At 40.5% G+C, this 13,169-nt stretch overlaps 2 protein-coding genes across 14 annotated transcripts in view; one reads left to right on the top strand and one right to left on the bottom strand.

The window, feature by feature from the left end:
* Window positions 1–9,740, top strand: part of LOC127968201 (voltage-dependent P/Q-type calcium channel subunit alpha-1A) — a 99,106-nt gene extending 89,366 nt beyond the window's left edge. For 12 of the 13 annotated variants that reach the window (XM_052569225.1, XM_052569224.1, XM_052569222.1 and 9 more), the window contains 3 exons: window positions 658–880; window positions 1,031–1,272; window positions 2,485–9,740. In XM_052569225.1, the coding sequence (XP_052425185.1) occupies window positions 658–880; window positions 1,031–1,272; window positions 2,485–3,141 (1,122 nt within the window). In that variant the 3' untranslated portion in view covers window positions 3,142–9,740. The remainder of the gene's footprint in view (window positions 1–657; window positions 881–1,030; window positions 1,273–2,484) is intronic. The other variant, XM_052569226.1, reaches the window with a different exon arrangement.
* Window positions 9,741–11,853: 2,113 nt separating this feature from the next.
* Window positions 11,854–13,011, bottom strand: LOC127968203 (immediate early response gene 2 protein-like). Its single transcript, XM_052569228.1, has one exon. It carries the CDS (start codon window positions 12,882–12,884, stop codon window positions 12,387–12,389), a length of 498 nt encoding a protein of 165 aa, XP_052425188.1. The 5' UTR covers window positions 12,885–13,011; the 3' UTR covers window positions 11,854–12,386.
* Window positions 13,012–13,169: the final 158 nt, after the last annotated feature.

Raw genomic sequence — 13,169 nt, 5'->3', positions numbered from 1 at the left:
CTGGATTGGGTTCTGTGTGCTCAGCTATGGCAGAGAAACTTGAGTATTTAATGGTCCCGACTGAATTAGAAAAACTGCAGTGCATGTAAGGCATGATCTATCTATCTATCTATCTATCTATCTATCTATCTATCTATCTATCTATCTATCTATCTATCTATCTATCTATCTATCTATCTATCTATCTATCTATCTATCTATCTATCTATCTATCTATCTATCTGTCTGTCTGTCTGTCTGTCTGTCTGTCTGTCTGTCTGTCTGTCTGTCTGTCTGTCTGTCTGTCTGTCTGTCTGTCTGTCTCTCTCTCTCTCTCTCTGTCTCTCTGTCTCTCTGTCTCTCTGTCTGTTGGTCTGCCTGTTTCTGCCTCTCTCTGTCTCTCTCAATCACCAATTATCCATCTCTCTATATATTACTATTTCTCGCTCTGTCTTAATTGAGCATGACGGATATACCTGTGCCTTGGTTTTCTCTCTGGGTGCGGAATGGGCTGAGTGTTAACCAAATTACGTTCAAATGTTCTCAAACACGCACACATATGCACTTGTAACACTGCATATAATCAAGCTGCTCTGTGAAAACATATCAATGTAAACTTCTTTCCTTTCCCACTCTTTTTCTACCTTCTTTCTTCCTACCTTGTTTCTTTCTCTGCAGACCATCACAGACACAAGTCCAATGCGCCGTTCTACATCTTCACTGGTTCACGGACGTTCAGGACGAGGCGTGCGACTGGACGATTACTCTCTGGAACGGGTGGTGTCAGAAGAGGGTCACCGACACGGTCCACGAAGAAGAGAACGGGATCGAGACCGGGAGAGAGACCGCAGTCACCGCACCTCAGAGAGATCCCTTGCTCGCTATACAGATGCAGACACAGGTCACAATTGGAAAAAAAAATATATATATATACTGCATATATGAATGTTGATGAATGTTGGTCCCCCCCACCCCCCCAAAGTTCATGACATGGTTACACACTTGGTCTAAAAGTGTGTATCTCATCTCATTTCTGTGCTGGCTTTAACAGGTCTGGGCACAGATCTCAGCACCACTACACAATCAGGTGACCTTCCGACTAAAGAGAGAGAACGAGAAAGGGGTCGAGCAAAAGACCGTCGCCACCACCACCACCATCATCATCATCACCACCACAGCAGCTCGGTGGATAAAGAGCAGTACGGTCATGAGCGCGACTACCACCGTCATCCTCAAGACAGAACTGATCGCCACTGGTCCCGCTCACCGAGTGAGGGGAGAGGGCATAGACAGGTGGGGCACACATTCACTGAAATACCACTTTTATTTTATGAACAAATGTAACATTATTTTTGGAAGTAACTCACAAAGTACATAAATGGGTCATTTCAGATTAAATGTTTTTCGTTCTCTGATCTGCACTTGTTAATACATTTTAATCAATGTTTCTTGCTCTGTAAGAGTGTGATTTATCCAAATGTTTCCCACCTTTCCTCTGGCTATTATTTGCTGCTTGAAAAATTGTTTGTTATTATTATAGCTTCAGTTTCTAATTTTATCACATATAATATAAGCAACATCACTTATGAGTTTCAGATTTGCTGTCAGGTCCACTATAGTTTGCACTGCCCTGTTCTTCGGTAACAATAACTTTGCACGTTGCAATAAGTTCATACATTTTTAATGGTAGAAATAACATTGAAAAAGTTTGAGCACTGACAGAGGCAGAAACATCAACATTCAAACTATATAAAAGGTGGAGATTATTTATAATGGGCTTATGTAATAAATAATGTAAAAATAATAAATTAGAGCCATCAGTATCAATACTGATACCAGTGATATATTAGTCTTTATTCTTAGTACTTATTGAGAAGATGCCATTAAACAAATATATAAAATATCAAGTATTTTAAATACTGTGGAATTCATTATCAATTGGCATGACCATTATTTTTATTAAAAGGTGAAGGAAAATAGCAAATTTCATGAAGTAGCATCATTTTGAAGCCTTCCTTTATTCACTTCATTCAGCTCAGCTTTTTATGTGCGTAAGTCCTTGGTTTTACAGTAACCTGCAATGCGGAGCCTGAGGGATGAAAGGGATCTTGAGCACACAGGTGTGGGTCGACTGAAACCAGACAGCATATGCACACCTGTGACCTTATCATGACTGCTTACTGAAATCAGTTTCTCTTTTTTTTGTGTTATTCTTTTGTTTATCTTCTTTTATCACTGTGGTTTCTGTCCATTTTTCTCGATGTGACTTGTGGTTTCTCTGTGTCTGCTGTTTTGCCTCATTACCGGTTTGTTTCTTTCTGGTTTTATTGATGTTGTTGTTTCCACACTTTTCTCTCTCTCTCTCTTTTTTCACTTACTCTCCCACGTCTCTATCTCCTCATCCTCCTCTACATCCTTCCCCTCTTGCCGGTGTGTGCTACTCTCTTTTGTTTGACGTTAATTTTGTGGTGTTTTTTTATTTGCCTTGTTTTAATTTTCATGTAGGGCAGTAGTTCTGTGAGCGGAAGCCCCGTTCCCTCGACGTCGGGGACCAGCACCCCCCGACGTGGTCGCCGGCAGTTGCCCCAGACACCGTCTACACCACGCCCTCATGTCACCTACTCCCCTGCCGTCCGCAAGCCTCCATACGGCTCCCCGGGCCAGGGTCGACTCCGTTCCCCTTCCCCGCGACACTTCTCTCCACCGGGTCACGAACCGCCCTACCATCATCCACCCTCCCGCCATGCCTCGCCCCATCACGGCTCACCCCGGCACGCCTCCCCGCGCTCTCCCAGGCATGCATCTCCCAGGTCCCCACGTCATGGCCGCTGGGGCCCATTGCCTGACAGCCTGGAGGGCGACGGACCTTTCTATGAACGGGACTATGAATATGAGCGGCACCATGAGCCGCCTGCCTATGAGCAGAGTCTAACACAGGGAAACCCCCACCCTCATCCACTCCCGCATCCCAGATCACCAAGAACTGCTCGTCAAGGGCCTCCCCTGCACCCACGTCGTATGCCTAATGGCTACCGTTCCTCCTCGCCCTCCCCGCACCGGCGCGACCCCCACCCAGGCCCACACCGGCCGCCCCATGGCCGTGGGCCCCGGAAGGGGTTGCACGAACAGTATAGCGAGACGGACGAGGATGATTGGTGTTAGTGTGCAGGGTGACCAGGAGGGGGCACCATTCAATTTATACCAAGATGTTTATGCACTGCAGCAGGGAGAGAGGGGGTGGAAGGGGAAACGCAAACAGGGCGAATGCCCCATTGTGAGACTCTGAGCCTTGGAGCAGCACATACAGCTCCCCTACTCCCTCTCTCTCTAAAGCTTTCTCCTGCTCTCTGGACTACGTTTCCCATGCTGCTCAGCACGCAAGGGAATGGGAGCGTATGAGCGAGAATTGGGGTGGTTGCGTTTAGATGGACTGAACTTTTAAAGATCAGAGTCGTTGTGTTTAAATGCTCCACTTCAAACTAAGAAAGACCGAATGCTTCTTGCCCGATGGAAAAAATGAGAAGCAACATTCTCTTTCAATCAAAACAAAAACAAAAAAGAAGAAAAAAAAAGAATTGTGAAAAAGAAGCCAGAACCCATTTTCCCCCTCACATCTATGCCTCTTGAAAAGACCCAAAAAATAAAAAGGGAAGAAAAAACAGACATTGTTAAAGGAAAAAGCAAGTGTTCTTGTGAACGAGAGCTCTACCTACTGCAAAACCAGCCCCATGTGCTGGCCGATATCGATGAGTTTTATCATCTGCGTTTACTGTTACCAACTCAAGATGCTGAGTGACTTCATCACTTGGGGGAGGGGTTAATCAAAGAGGCATGGTTTATGAAAGGACCCAGTGCAGGTGAGGAGGCGGGTGGGTGTGGCACACCGAAACCCCACCCACAAACTGCTACACGGTCCTGACAAGGAAAAGGCCGTGGAAAAAGAACGAAACGGCAGATGAGGATGGGACGGAAAGACTATTACCTCTTCAGAATGTCTTCAATTGATTACTTCTTTTCGAACATTTGGAGCTTGGTTATTCTGTTGCATTTGCTCAGCTTTCTTTGATATTTTTGGACTAAAATCTGATGGAAACTTGCATGATTGATTTAAAAAAATATATATATATAAATATATATAAATATATATATCAGACAGAAGATTTACTGTGGGAAGGGGGGTGATAGCTCTCTTTTTTCCATTCAGTTGGAAGTTCTTTCTCTCGTTTTCTCCCTGTTGCTCTTGCCATGTCTACAGATCTTTACATGCTGATGGAGTTTATAGATAGACGCAGCAGACCTTTCTAAATAGCGAGACAGACCTGAGGGTTTTTTCTATGTTATATCCATCTGAGGATCCCAGATGATGTTCTGCACTGTTTATTATTACTTTGGATTGCACTAAAACGAGCCTGAATGGTGAAATCTCCCTCATTACGGCTCTGTCGGCCATGGCTGCGAACAGAGAGAGAAACGGGGTGAGAGACATTTTCCTTTCTAAAGGCTTCATTTGCTATTGTCAATAACAATAGTCTTTTAATGATGAAAACTATCTTAATGCAATTGATGAAGATAACGGTGATGCTGATGAAGATAGAGGTGATCATGTGACTGTTGTCTTGTTTTCGCGAATTTTGTCTGTTGTGGCCATCTTGTTTCGAACCTTATTTTCGGTTCCGTTCACCACAAATTGGAGTCTATAAGGATGCGCTCCTGATAGCATCCTGAAGTTTACGTACTTGTGACCTCAGCTGAGTAGAATATTCCTATCTGTAGTGAATCGTTTGGGTCAGAGCTCAAGAATGTTTTAAAAGAGAGAGTTGGGGCATTCAGGATACCCTCGGGCAGTTTTTGTGTCAGAGTTTTTCAGACAAATTCAGGGTCCATTCCATATTTATTTCTTGACAGAAAAAGATGGTCACACAACAGTGTGATCTGATGAAACCGTTTTATAGAGGGTCAGTTTTTAACCCCTTGAATTATTTCACAAGCTAATGTAGAGTTAATGCAAGTTAGTATTTTGGGTGATGAATGTTGTTGTTTACTCTTTGTCCATGTTGTGGTGCTGTTGCGCAGCTTAAACCAGGCTAGACTATGGACAAACAATCCCTTATGAAAATACGGTCGCCAGAGGGCACTTAAAGAACTTTAGATTTTGCAGAACTGTCCCCCGATAGGTGACAAAGCAGGTTTTTTTTCCGACAGGAGTTTTTTGGGAGTTTTGACCTGGGTAGTCTTTGATCACGTAACTGGAAACAATTCTTCCACCCTGCCTTCCTGTTCCCTGCCACGGGCAGCTTGTTATGTCTTTGGCTGCCTGCTCAATCTGAGACCCCCCTCCTTCTGCTCAGGATACAATGATACAGCCAAACATATATCTCACAGGGGTGTAGAGGTGCCTCCCCTACTGTCACTGAACCCGTCCAGCTGACCCCCACCTATCGGACCATCTCAAAACATCAGAAAAGTCAAATGTTTATGAAATCCCATTCCAACAGGCTTTCCCCTCCAGACAATTTTATTCTCCTAAATCCTTCAAAAAAAAAAAAAAATAGACGCAAATGAGACATTTGTTGAGATGTGTTATGAATATATATCTATAAAATGATAGTGGGTAGCATATCTTTGACTTTTGATTGCAGACTTGGTGTTTAGCAAATCGCAGAGTGTTTTTGAAATTCTAAAGGAGACGTGTGAGATCTTTTTCTCATTAGAAAAAGACCAAAAGTCTCAATTTTCTCTCTAGGAGTAAGTATTGAGATGTTAAAGAGATCTCATTTCTGATCTTTCTTTATGGGAAAGATGCAAAAAATGCCATACATTATGAAGCCGAAAAGGATTCAATAGGTTTTCAACATAAGCACTCACTTATTTCAGAAAAGCTCATCACATTCGTCTAATCTTGAAGTCAGTTGGGCGGTTCTGTATTTTCTCAATTTTCTTATCTTCATTCTGTCCCAGAGTCATGGAATCCACAGTACTTGTTTTCCTAAAAAATACAAATAGTGTCATTTCATGTGATCCCTTCTCCTTTCCAACCCATATTCAAGACTTTTAGGGAGGAAACCACTGTTTTCTGGGTGTTTGTTGATGTTTGGCCCACATTTATCTACAGCTGGCCCCCAGTTAGCCCCTGGTTCGATGGCCATGGGTCTAGATGAACCTGCAGAGCCACAGTGCCTTCTGTTCTAGTGTCGCACACTAACCCTTCCCCTGCCTCTCTTCCCTCTCCCCTCTATCTCTCTCTTAATGTGATGGACTCACACTACGCCTTAACAAGTCCCCATGTCTGCGCTGTCTGCTGGGCTTTTTAAAGACAGGGAGGCACGGTTATATGCTGAGTTACTCGAGAGTAATTAAGGGAAATGACAACCAAGTTCTGTCAGGGTGTCCATCTAGGATCTCTGTCTCTCTTAGCAATGCTTCCTCAAGTGGATGGCAGCCATTTTTTGATTTGTCTCACCCTGCTCGTTCAGAGAGTTGCATCGAACATCGGAGGGATTGTTCTACTTCTCAGGTCTTTAGCAAAAGGACAGAAAGGCTTGTTTTTGTCAGGCATGAATGTTAGCTAGACCTTTTGCATGGTTAATAATTATATGCCCATTTAGAAGTTCTCTTGGTCTTGTATTTCTTTGCCGAAAACACTTGAAATGCAGGAAATTTGCTCCATTTTAGCTCAAGATGTGGATTGATAGATTATTAATTCAATTTGATTTTATTCATTATAAAGAGATAGCAGAAGGTTGTGGTTTTTTATGGAACAGTTCACCCAAAGAAAGAGAATTCTGTCATCATTTACTCACCTTCATCTCATTCCAAACCATTTACAAACTTTCTTCTTTAGAACAGAAAAAGAGAGATGTTCAAGGATTACTGTTGCTTTTTTTCAGAGCAGTTAAAATGAGTAAGAATGGAGGCTTTTAAACTTCAAAAAGGTAACAAAAGTTCCATATAAGTAGTCCATGTGAATATATTCCAAGTTTTATAAATCATACGAGATGTTTGTGTGAAAAACGGACTGAAATACAAGTTATTAACTAAAGATTTTAGAAATTGGTTGAACCGATTGACAGAACCTGTCAGAATGATTCATTAACAAATTAGAAAGATCCTAGAAAGGCTTAAATTTGGCATTAGGAGTAAATTGCAATTACTTTTTATTTTCTATTGTGATGCATATACAAATAAAACATATTGAAGTGGAAAAAAATGCATGTTTTTCCAATCAAGAATTGATTGGGCACATGAATTAAAAAATGATGTGCATGGATAAATCATTTATTATAAACATGGCAGTATTCCATTCATTCATGGGGAGTTTAAATATAGCACAGAAGTAGATTAAAAATTTCACACACAAGAAATTAAGTCATCTTGCTTTAGATAAAATGAGGGTGAATGATATCAAGAATTTTCTTTGTTTGGGTGCACTGTCCCTTTAAGAGTTTACAAATATAATTATGACCGGTTCATCTTTCTTTGGCTCTGCTTGTTCATCAGTTTAGTTTTGACCCTCTTTTGCTCTCAGTGTCAATGCCTTTATTGCTTTGTTTTCAACTCGCATCTTCATTTTCTGTCCCAACCGAAGCCATTTTCAGTTTTCAACACACAAGAGAATCATCTTAGATACACAACACACTTGCATTTGAGCATGTGTTGTTTGTTTCGTATCGTCCTTGTAGAACAAAGCTGTATTTTCTTTCTGTTTCATACAAAATAAGGGCTTTCCTTCAATGGTTGAGTGCTGCCAAAACAAGTAACCCTCTATGTAGCTACACCACTTCCTGTGGTCTCCCTTTGTACAGAACAGAACTACATGTGTGTGCATGCTAACGTGTGGGGGAACTGGAGAAAAGGGAGGGGGTGATGGGTAATGTAGTTTTTCTTCCCTGTATGTATGAGAGCAAGAACTTGAGGCACAGCTGTGGCCAGCACAGGCAATGTGCATGCCAAAAAACAAAACAAAAAACATCTTGTCAAATGATATTGTGCACCTTGGGTAATTTAGTGCTGGGTTTGCCAATGCATTTATGCTCAGCATTTACCATGGCATACTTCATTATCACCCTCATCTGATCCAAATCCAAGATCGGATATGAATCCATCACCACTATTCCAGAAGATCGGAGGGTTGGGTTCATCCATGTGACAGTGGGACAGTCATCTGCGAGTGTGTGCACGTGTGTCTGCGAGCTAATTTGAAGGCAATTCGTTTCATAGTGCCTTAAATGAACAGTTTCCCATTGACCGTAGATGCGAAGCCATCGCGAAAGCGAAGAGGGTCATCATGTTTGTACCTCGACTGTCTATCCATGTCTATCTAACTTGTTTTGTTGGGTCTATCAATCTCTTTCTCTTCTGTAACTCTTGTATATCTCATTCATAAACTTCCTGCAACAGTCTGTGTTCATCCTCTTTCTTCAACATCGTCATTTTCCTATGTTTCATTTCCTCTCATTCTTTATGCATGTCATGGTCTCTTTATTCAAGTAGAATCTATATTGAGATTATATTGATAACTAATATGTAAGAAATCATATTTTCATATAAATGTATGAATTGTAACATTAAAACATAGATCATAATTATACACAATTAAAGGAGTAGTTCACACAAAAGTGAAGAATGTCAATTTTTTTGAAGGATTCAATATTTTTAGTCTGTACAATGAACGTCAGTGGGGGTACAAGATGTTGTTTTTCTCTTAAAATATCTTATTTTGTGTTCTGCAAATTAAAGAAAATCACTGAGCGAGTAATCAATTACATAATTTTCCTTTTTAAGTGCACCAATGCCAGAATAGATGCTTTGCTCTCAAAAAAATGTAATAAAAAAATATAGCATTAAATCAGAGAAATTAACAGATTGAATGTTGCGGTTCTCTAATAGTAAGCAGATCACAAGACAGGAAGTGTGTTTTTTGCCCGGTCAGCAGGAGTGCTCGTGTGTGTTGAAGCGTGTGGTGTGAATGTGCGAGTGTGAGGGGAAGTTCCTGTGAGCGCACAGCCACTGTCACCGTGACACCCACAGACCCGTCCCATCTCTCATTAATCACCCATATCCCACCCGCCATCCATATTACTATTGACCTGAACCATTTAGAAGCAAAAGAGGAAGTTTAAAAAGAAAAAAAAGGCCATGATAAAGAGAGGTATTTAATTACTGATTTGCATGTGCAATGTGCATGCCACTATGTGGGTTAACAAGTCAACTTCAGGAATTATACAATTTAAAAAGAAATATACAGAAAAAGAGTATATATATGTATAAATATATAAATATAGTAAGATGTTTTTATGAGCAATGTGTTCCTTTTTTCTTCTATTTTAAAAAATGAAAAAGACAAAAAAGGGAAAAAAATAAAATAATACAAGAGACATGATAAAACTCAAATAATGTTTGTTTGTTTCTATTGCCAACTGTTCTCTGAGAATTGTAGGTAAGGTGAGCACACAACATGCTGTGGAAATGAGTTAAAAAAGAAAAAAAAAGTGAAAAGATACCCAGTGACTCTCAGTATGACAGACTGCACATCACTCTGATTTAAGAAGAAATCAAAAACCCTTTTGCTGATGTTGAGCTGTGAAAGAGGCTGCCTGAAACTGGTGATGTTACACATTTATTCTGGCTATGAAAAATTCCCCCTTTTCTCTCTCTTCCTCTGTCTCTCTGTCTCTCTGCTATTTCTACCAGTGCATTTTGTAATTCCGAACAGAACTCTTCCTAAAGAACCTGAATAAAAACCAGAGAGAATGCATTCTAAACCCATCTCTTGTCTTCAGATGTGCGACTGCAGTTTGTGTGTGAACTTGTGTCTGATTTCAGCCTCTGCACAAAACAATTGAGGATTTTTTGTAGAGGGCAAAATCCTCTCTTTTACATGTGCATTCACACCTATACAACAATCTGAAAGGGTTTCAATCGAGCTCAGTGTTTCAGGTGGGGGAAGTGATGCCACACACTGACAACTGTTCAGGAAGTGCTTATACCCCCAGCCAATGATTAAGGATCTGGCCTGTTAACTCAGTGGCTCCATGATAAATCCCAAGTATGAGCGACCCAGGAAACAATTCATTATTAACTGTGCATATAAACACCCTCACAGAATATGTAAAGAATTCTAACAATATATTTTACACTTACTTTATGAGACGTCTTAATAAACAAATTCCTGATTAATATCTTGTTAACAATAAACATAGAGATTAAAAATTATTTAAATGTAATTACAATTTATAGAAAGAGATATAAATATTTACAGACAGACAGAAATTCTTTTGATTATATTAATATTGTCACTCATTTTCTAGCATTATATAACATTATTGTGGATATATCCTGTAGGATATACATAATATAATTAGTCTGGTTAAAAAAATAATAATAATGCACTTTAATATATATATATATATATATATATATATATATATATATATATATATATATATATATATATATATATATATATATATATATCAAGACTATTTTTTTTTGTTTTACTATTATTATTTTGGTAGTAATAATGGTTAATCATGACGACACTGTTTTATGATTTTAATTTAAGTTGAAAAGGTCAAAATCACTATAATTTCCCCCTTCCTGTCTGTTTAGTTACAGTGGTGAAAGAGCCACATTAAGACCACCCTGGAGGAAACCGGTATTGTATCAGAAACAGGCTTGAGGTTTACACTCACGGTCACACATACCCACAACAAACAGCTTAGGTTTCACACAATCTGTATTCAACTGGTTTTCAGTGACTAATATTAAAATGAGTTTCTGTAATTATCTCCCTGCCGTTTCCCAGCTGAGGATTCACCCAATCAAATTGATCTCCACCTAAAAATTTCACTTCCTGTCAGCTCAGCAGACTCCTGGCGCCAAAACCTGCTACCTGAAATATCTTGCACACCTATGCTGTGCAGATCCACCCCCACAACCCAACATTTACAATCAAAGCAATGAATCATACTAACTCATGCCGGTCATTTATGAAGGCTATTCACATGCTTTTGGGTCAGTCTAAATCTTTGATAACATGTACTTGCTTCTAAAATTCTAACATGCTTTTTTAGGCCCTGCAAAACCACCAGAGCCTGAAACACAATAATATACTATTTAAAGAAGTGATTAAAATTCATGCTCTGAGGCCTGTGGACTCTAGTTTCACATTAATAATTTCTCATTGAGGTCTACTGATGTTAGTCTTGAATGGTGTAATGCTGGGACTTTAAGCTTGAAAATTACATAGTCTGATGCTGGCTAGTAGCCTAAATGTGTGTGTATGTTCATGGGAAAACTAAATTTCATGACTCATGGACATGTTCAGACAGATCTTGCTGACTAATGAAGGGAAATTACACTTGACCCTAGTGTTTCCAGCTGATGCCTTTTTCATCGCCTACACGGGAGTAACAGATAATGTTATGTTATAGCAAAATATTGGGTTTAGGATCAGCGTGAGATAGGCCTAAGTATTACTGATGATGACTAAGTTATAGTCACATATCACAAACATGATCTGACTGAACCCCGTTGCTTAATCTTGAGTTCCTTAGAAATTTTTATGGAAACTGTATTTTAAAGCTGAATTAGATGACTTAATAGCCTAAATAATAAATTTCATTATAAAAATGTATTAAAAAAAATCTCGAAATCATGGGAAATATTTAATCTACTTATTTACTGAATATTTCTGGTAAGCCTAAATCTTTTTGACCAGAAATTGTTCATTATAATACTGTTGTTTAATCAAGGAACTTTGCTGGTTAAAATGTAGAAACAACTTCAATAGATTTTTCCCTCACAAAGATTATTCCAAACTAGTCATGCAGAGTTTGAAACGTTTTGTTTTTAAATGAAACATTTACAACAGGATGCTTTTTAAACATTTGCATGTTTATTGCAACCAATGAACACTGAAATCAGCTTCACATGATACCAGTCCATCAAGTCCTTCTTAAATTAATATTATCAATACATAATGAATGGTGCAATTGATCAGTGCAACAGTGACATTTAACACATTTTGGCAAAGACATTTTCAAGTGTCACAGCAGTGTTTTGTCTCATACGCCATCAGCGTTGTTCTTGTTTGAGGTTGTAAAGTTCGTAGACTTCAGAGCCTATCTTCCCAGTTCAAACAGTTCAAACGTGAGTCAACGGAGTCACCTGACTCCTCTCACTGAACAATAGCAGCTCTGGTGATTCCATTGCTCTTGGGATCACAGTATCCACCACCTGTCCTGTATTCCTGCTGATCCTGGCCTTTCTTGGAGCTCATATGGCGAGCTGAGCCAGCCGCACAGGTGTCGGGCTGCAGAACCGGTCCGTGTCGAACCGAACCAGTTTGTCCAGGAAATTCCCATCGAGGGAAATCGATTCTCGGAAAGATCCAAAGCGCATCTTGCTCAACACGCCACGATGGCTCGATTTGATGGGAAGGAAGTCAGAGTTTCAGTCTGGCGACAGCTGTTTCCATTATTAGTCCTCAGAACCTCGCCCTGGAGATGTTGCTTCTCCTCATCCGTTTCCATTTTTGCCTTCTTCAGAGGCAGAAAGTCAGCCTCGAGCGCCGTCTTGCCGCGGCGCTTCCTGGAGTGCTGTTCAGAAGCGCATCGGTTCTCTTTGTCCTCTTGTAGAGTCTCTTTAGGTTTCACTGCGACCTCCTTCGGAGTGTCTTTACTAATCTCCATGGGTTCCTCTGGAGCCGCTTCGGGGGCGCACGGAACGACCTGCTCCTCCTCCGCGTCTCTGAGCAGCTGCGCGGTGTGGTAGATGTCCCGCGCGGCTCTCACGGTCATGGAGAGCAGGAGACTCCGGTGAAGTCTCAGTCCCCCGCGCTGGGTCCTTAATGAATACAGTTTACTAATAGAGAGAGCCATGATTCTCTTGGCCTCGACGTCCATTGTGTTGACAGTGTATCGGAATCTTTCAGTTCTAGACCTGTTGTCTAATTTTTAAAACCTCGGCGCTTTGAGGTCTTCACAGTGGATTGCAGAACTAAAAGTTTTCTTCTCTCAGGGCGGTGTTTTATCTGCGCTTCGGTGACGTAAAGAGTTTCCATTCCCCTGGGTGTTATAAACGCCCCTCCCTTGTCAACATACGTCACATTGGCACAAGCGCTGAAGTATCAAGTCAACATATGCTCTGTGTTGCCATGTCCACTTATTATACGCTGCTCCCGACTTGTT

Source organism: Carassius gibelio, chromosome B11 (genome assembly GCF_023724105.1).
Source record: "Carassius gibelio isolate Cgi1373 ecotype wild population from Czech Republic chromosome B11, carGib1.2-hapl.c, whole genome shotgun sequence".
Lineage (NCBI taxonomy): Eukaryota > Metazoa > Chordata > Actinopteri > Cypriniformes > Cyprinidae > Carassius > Carassius gibelio.
This window is presented reverse-complemented; position numbering and strand designations above follow the sequence as displayed.

Coding starts and splice junctions, on each gene's coding strand:
- LOC127968203 (XM_052569228.1), bottom strand. CDS start 12,884: ATGGACGTCGAGGCCAAGAGAATCATGGCTCTCTCTATTAGTAAACTG.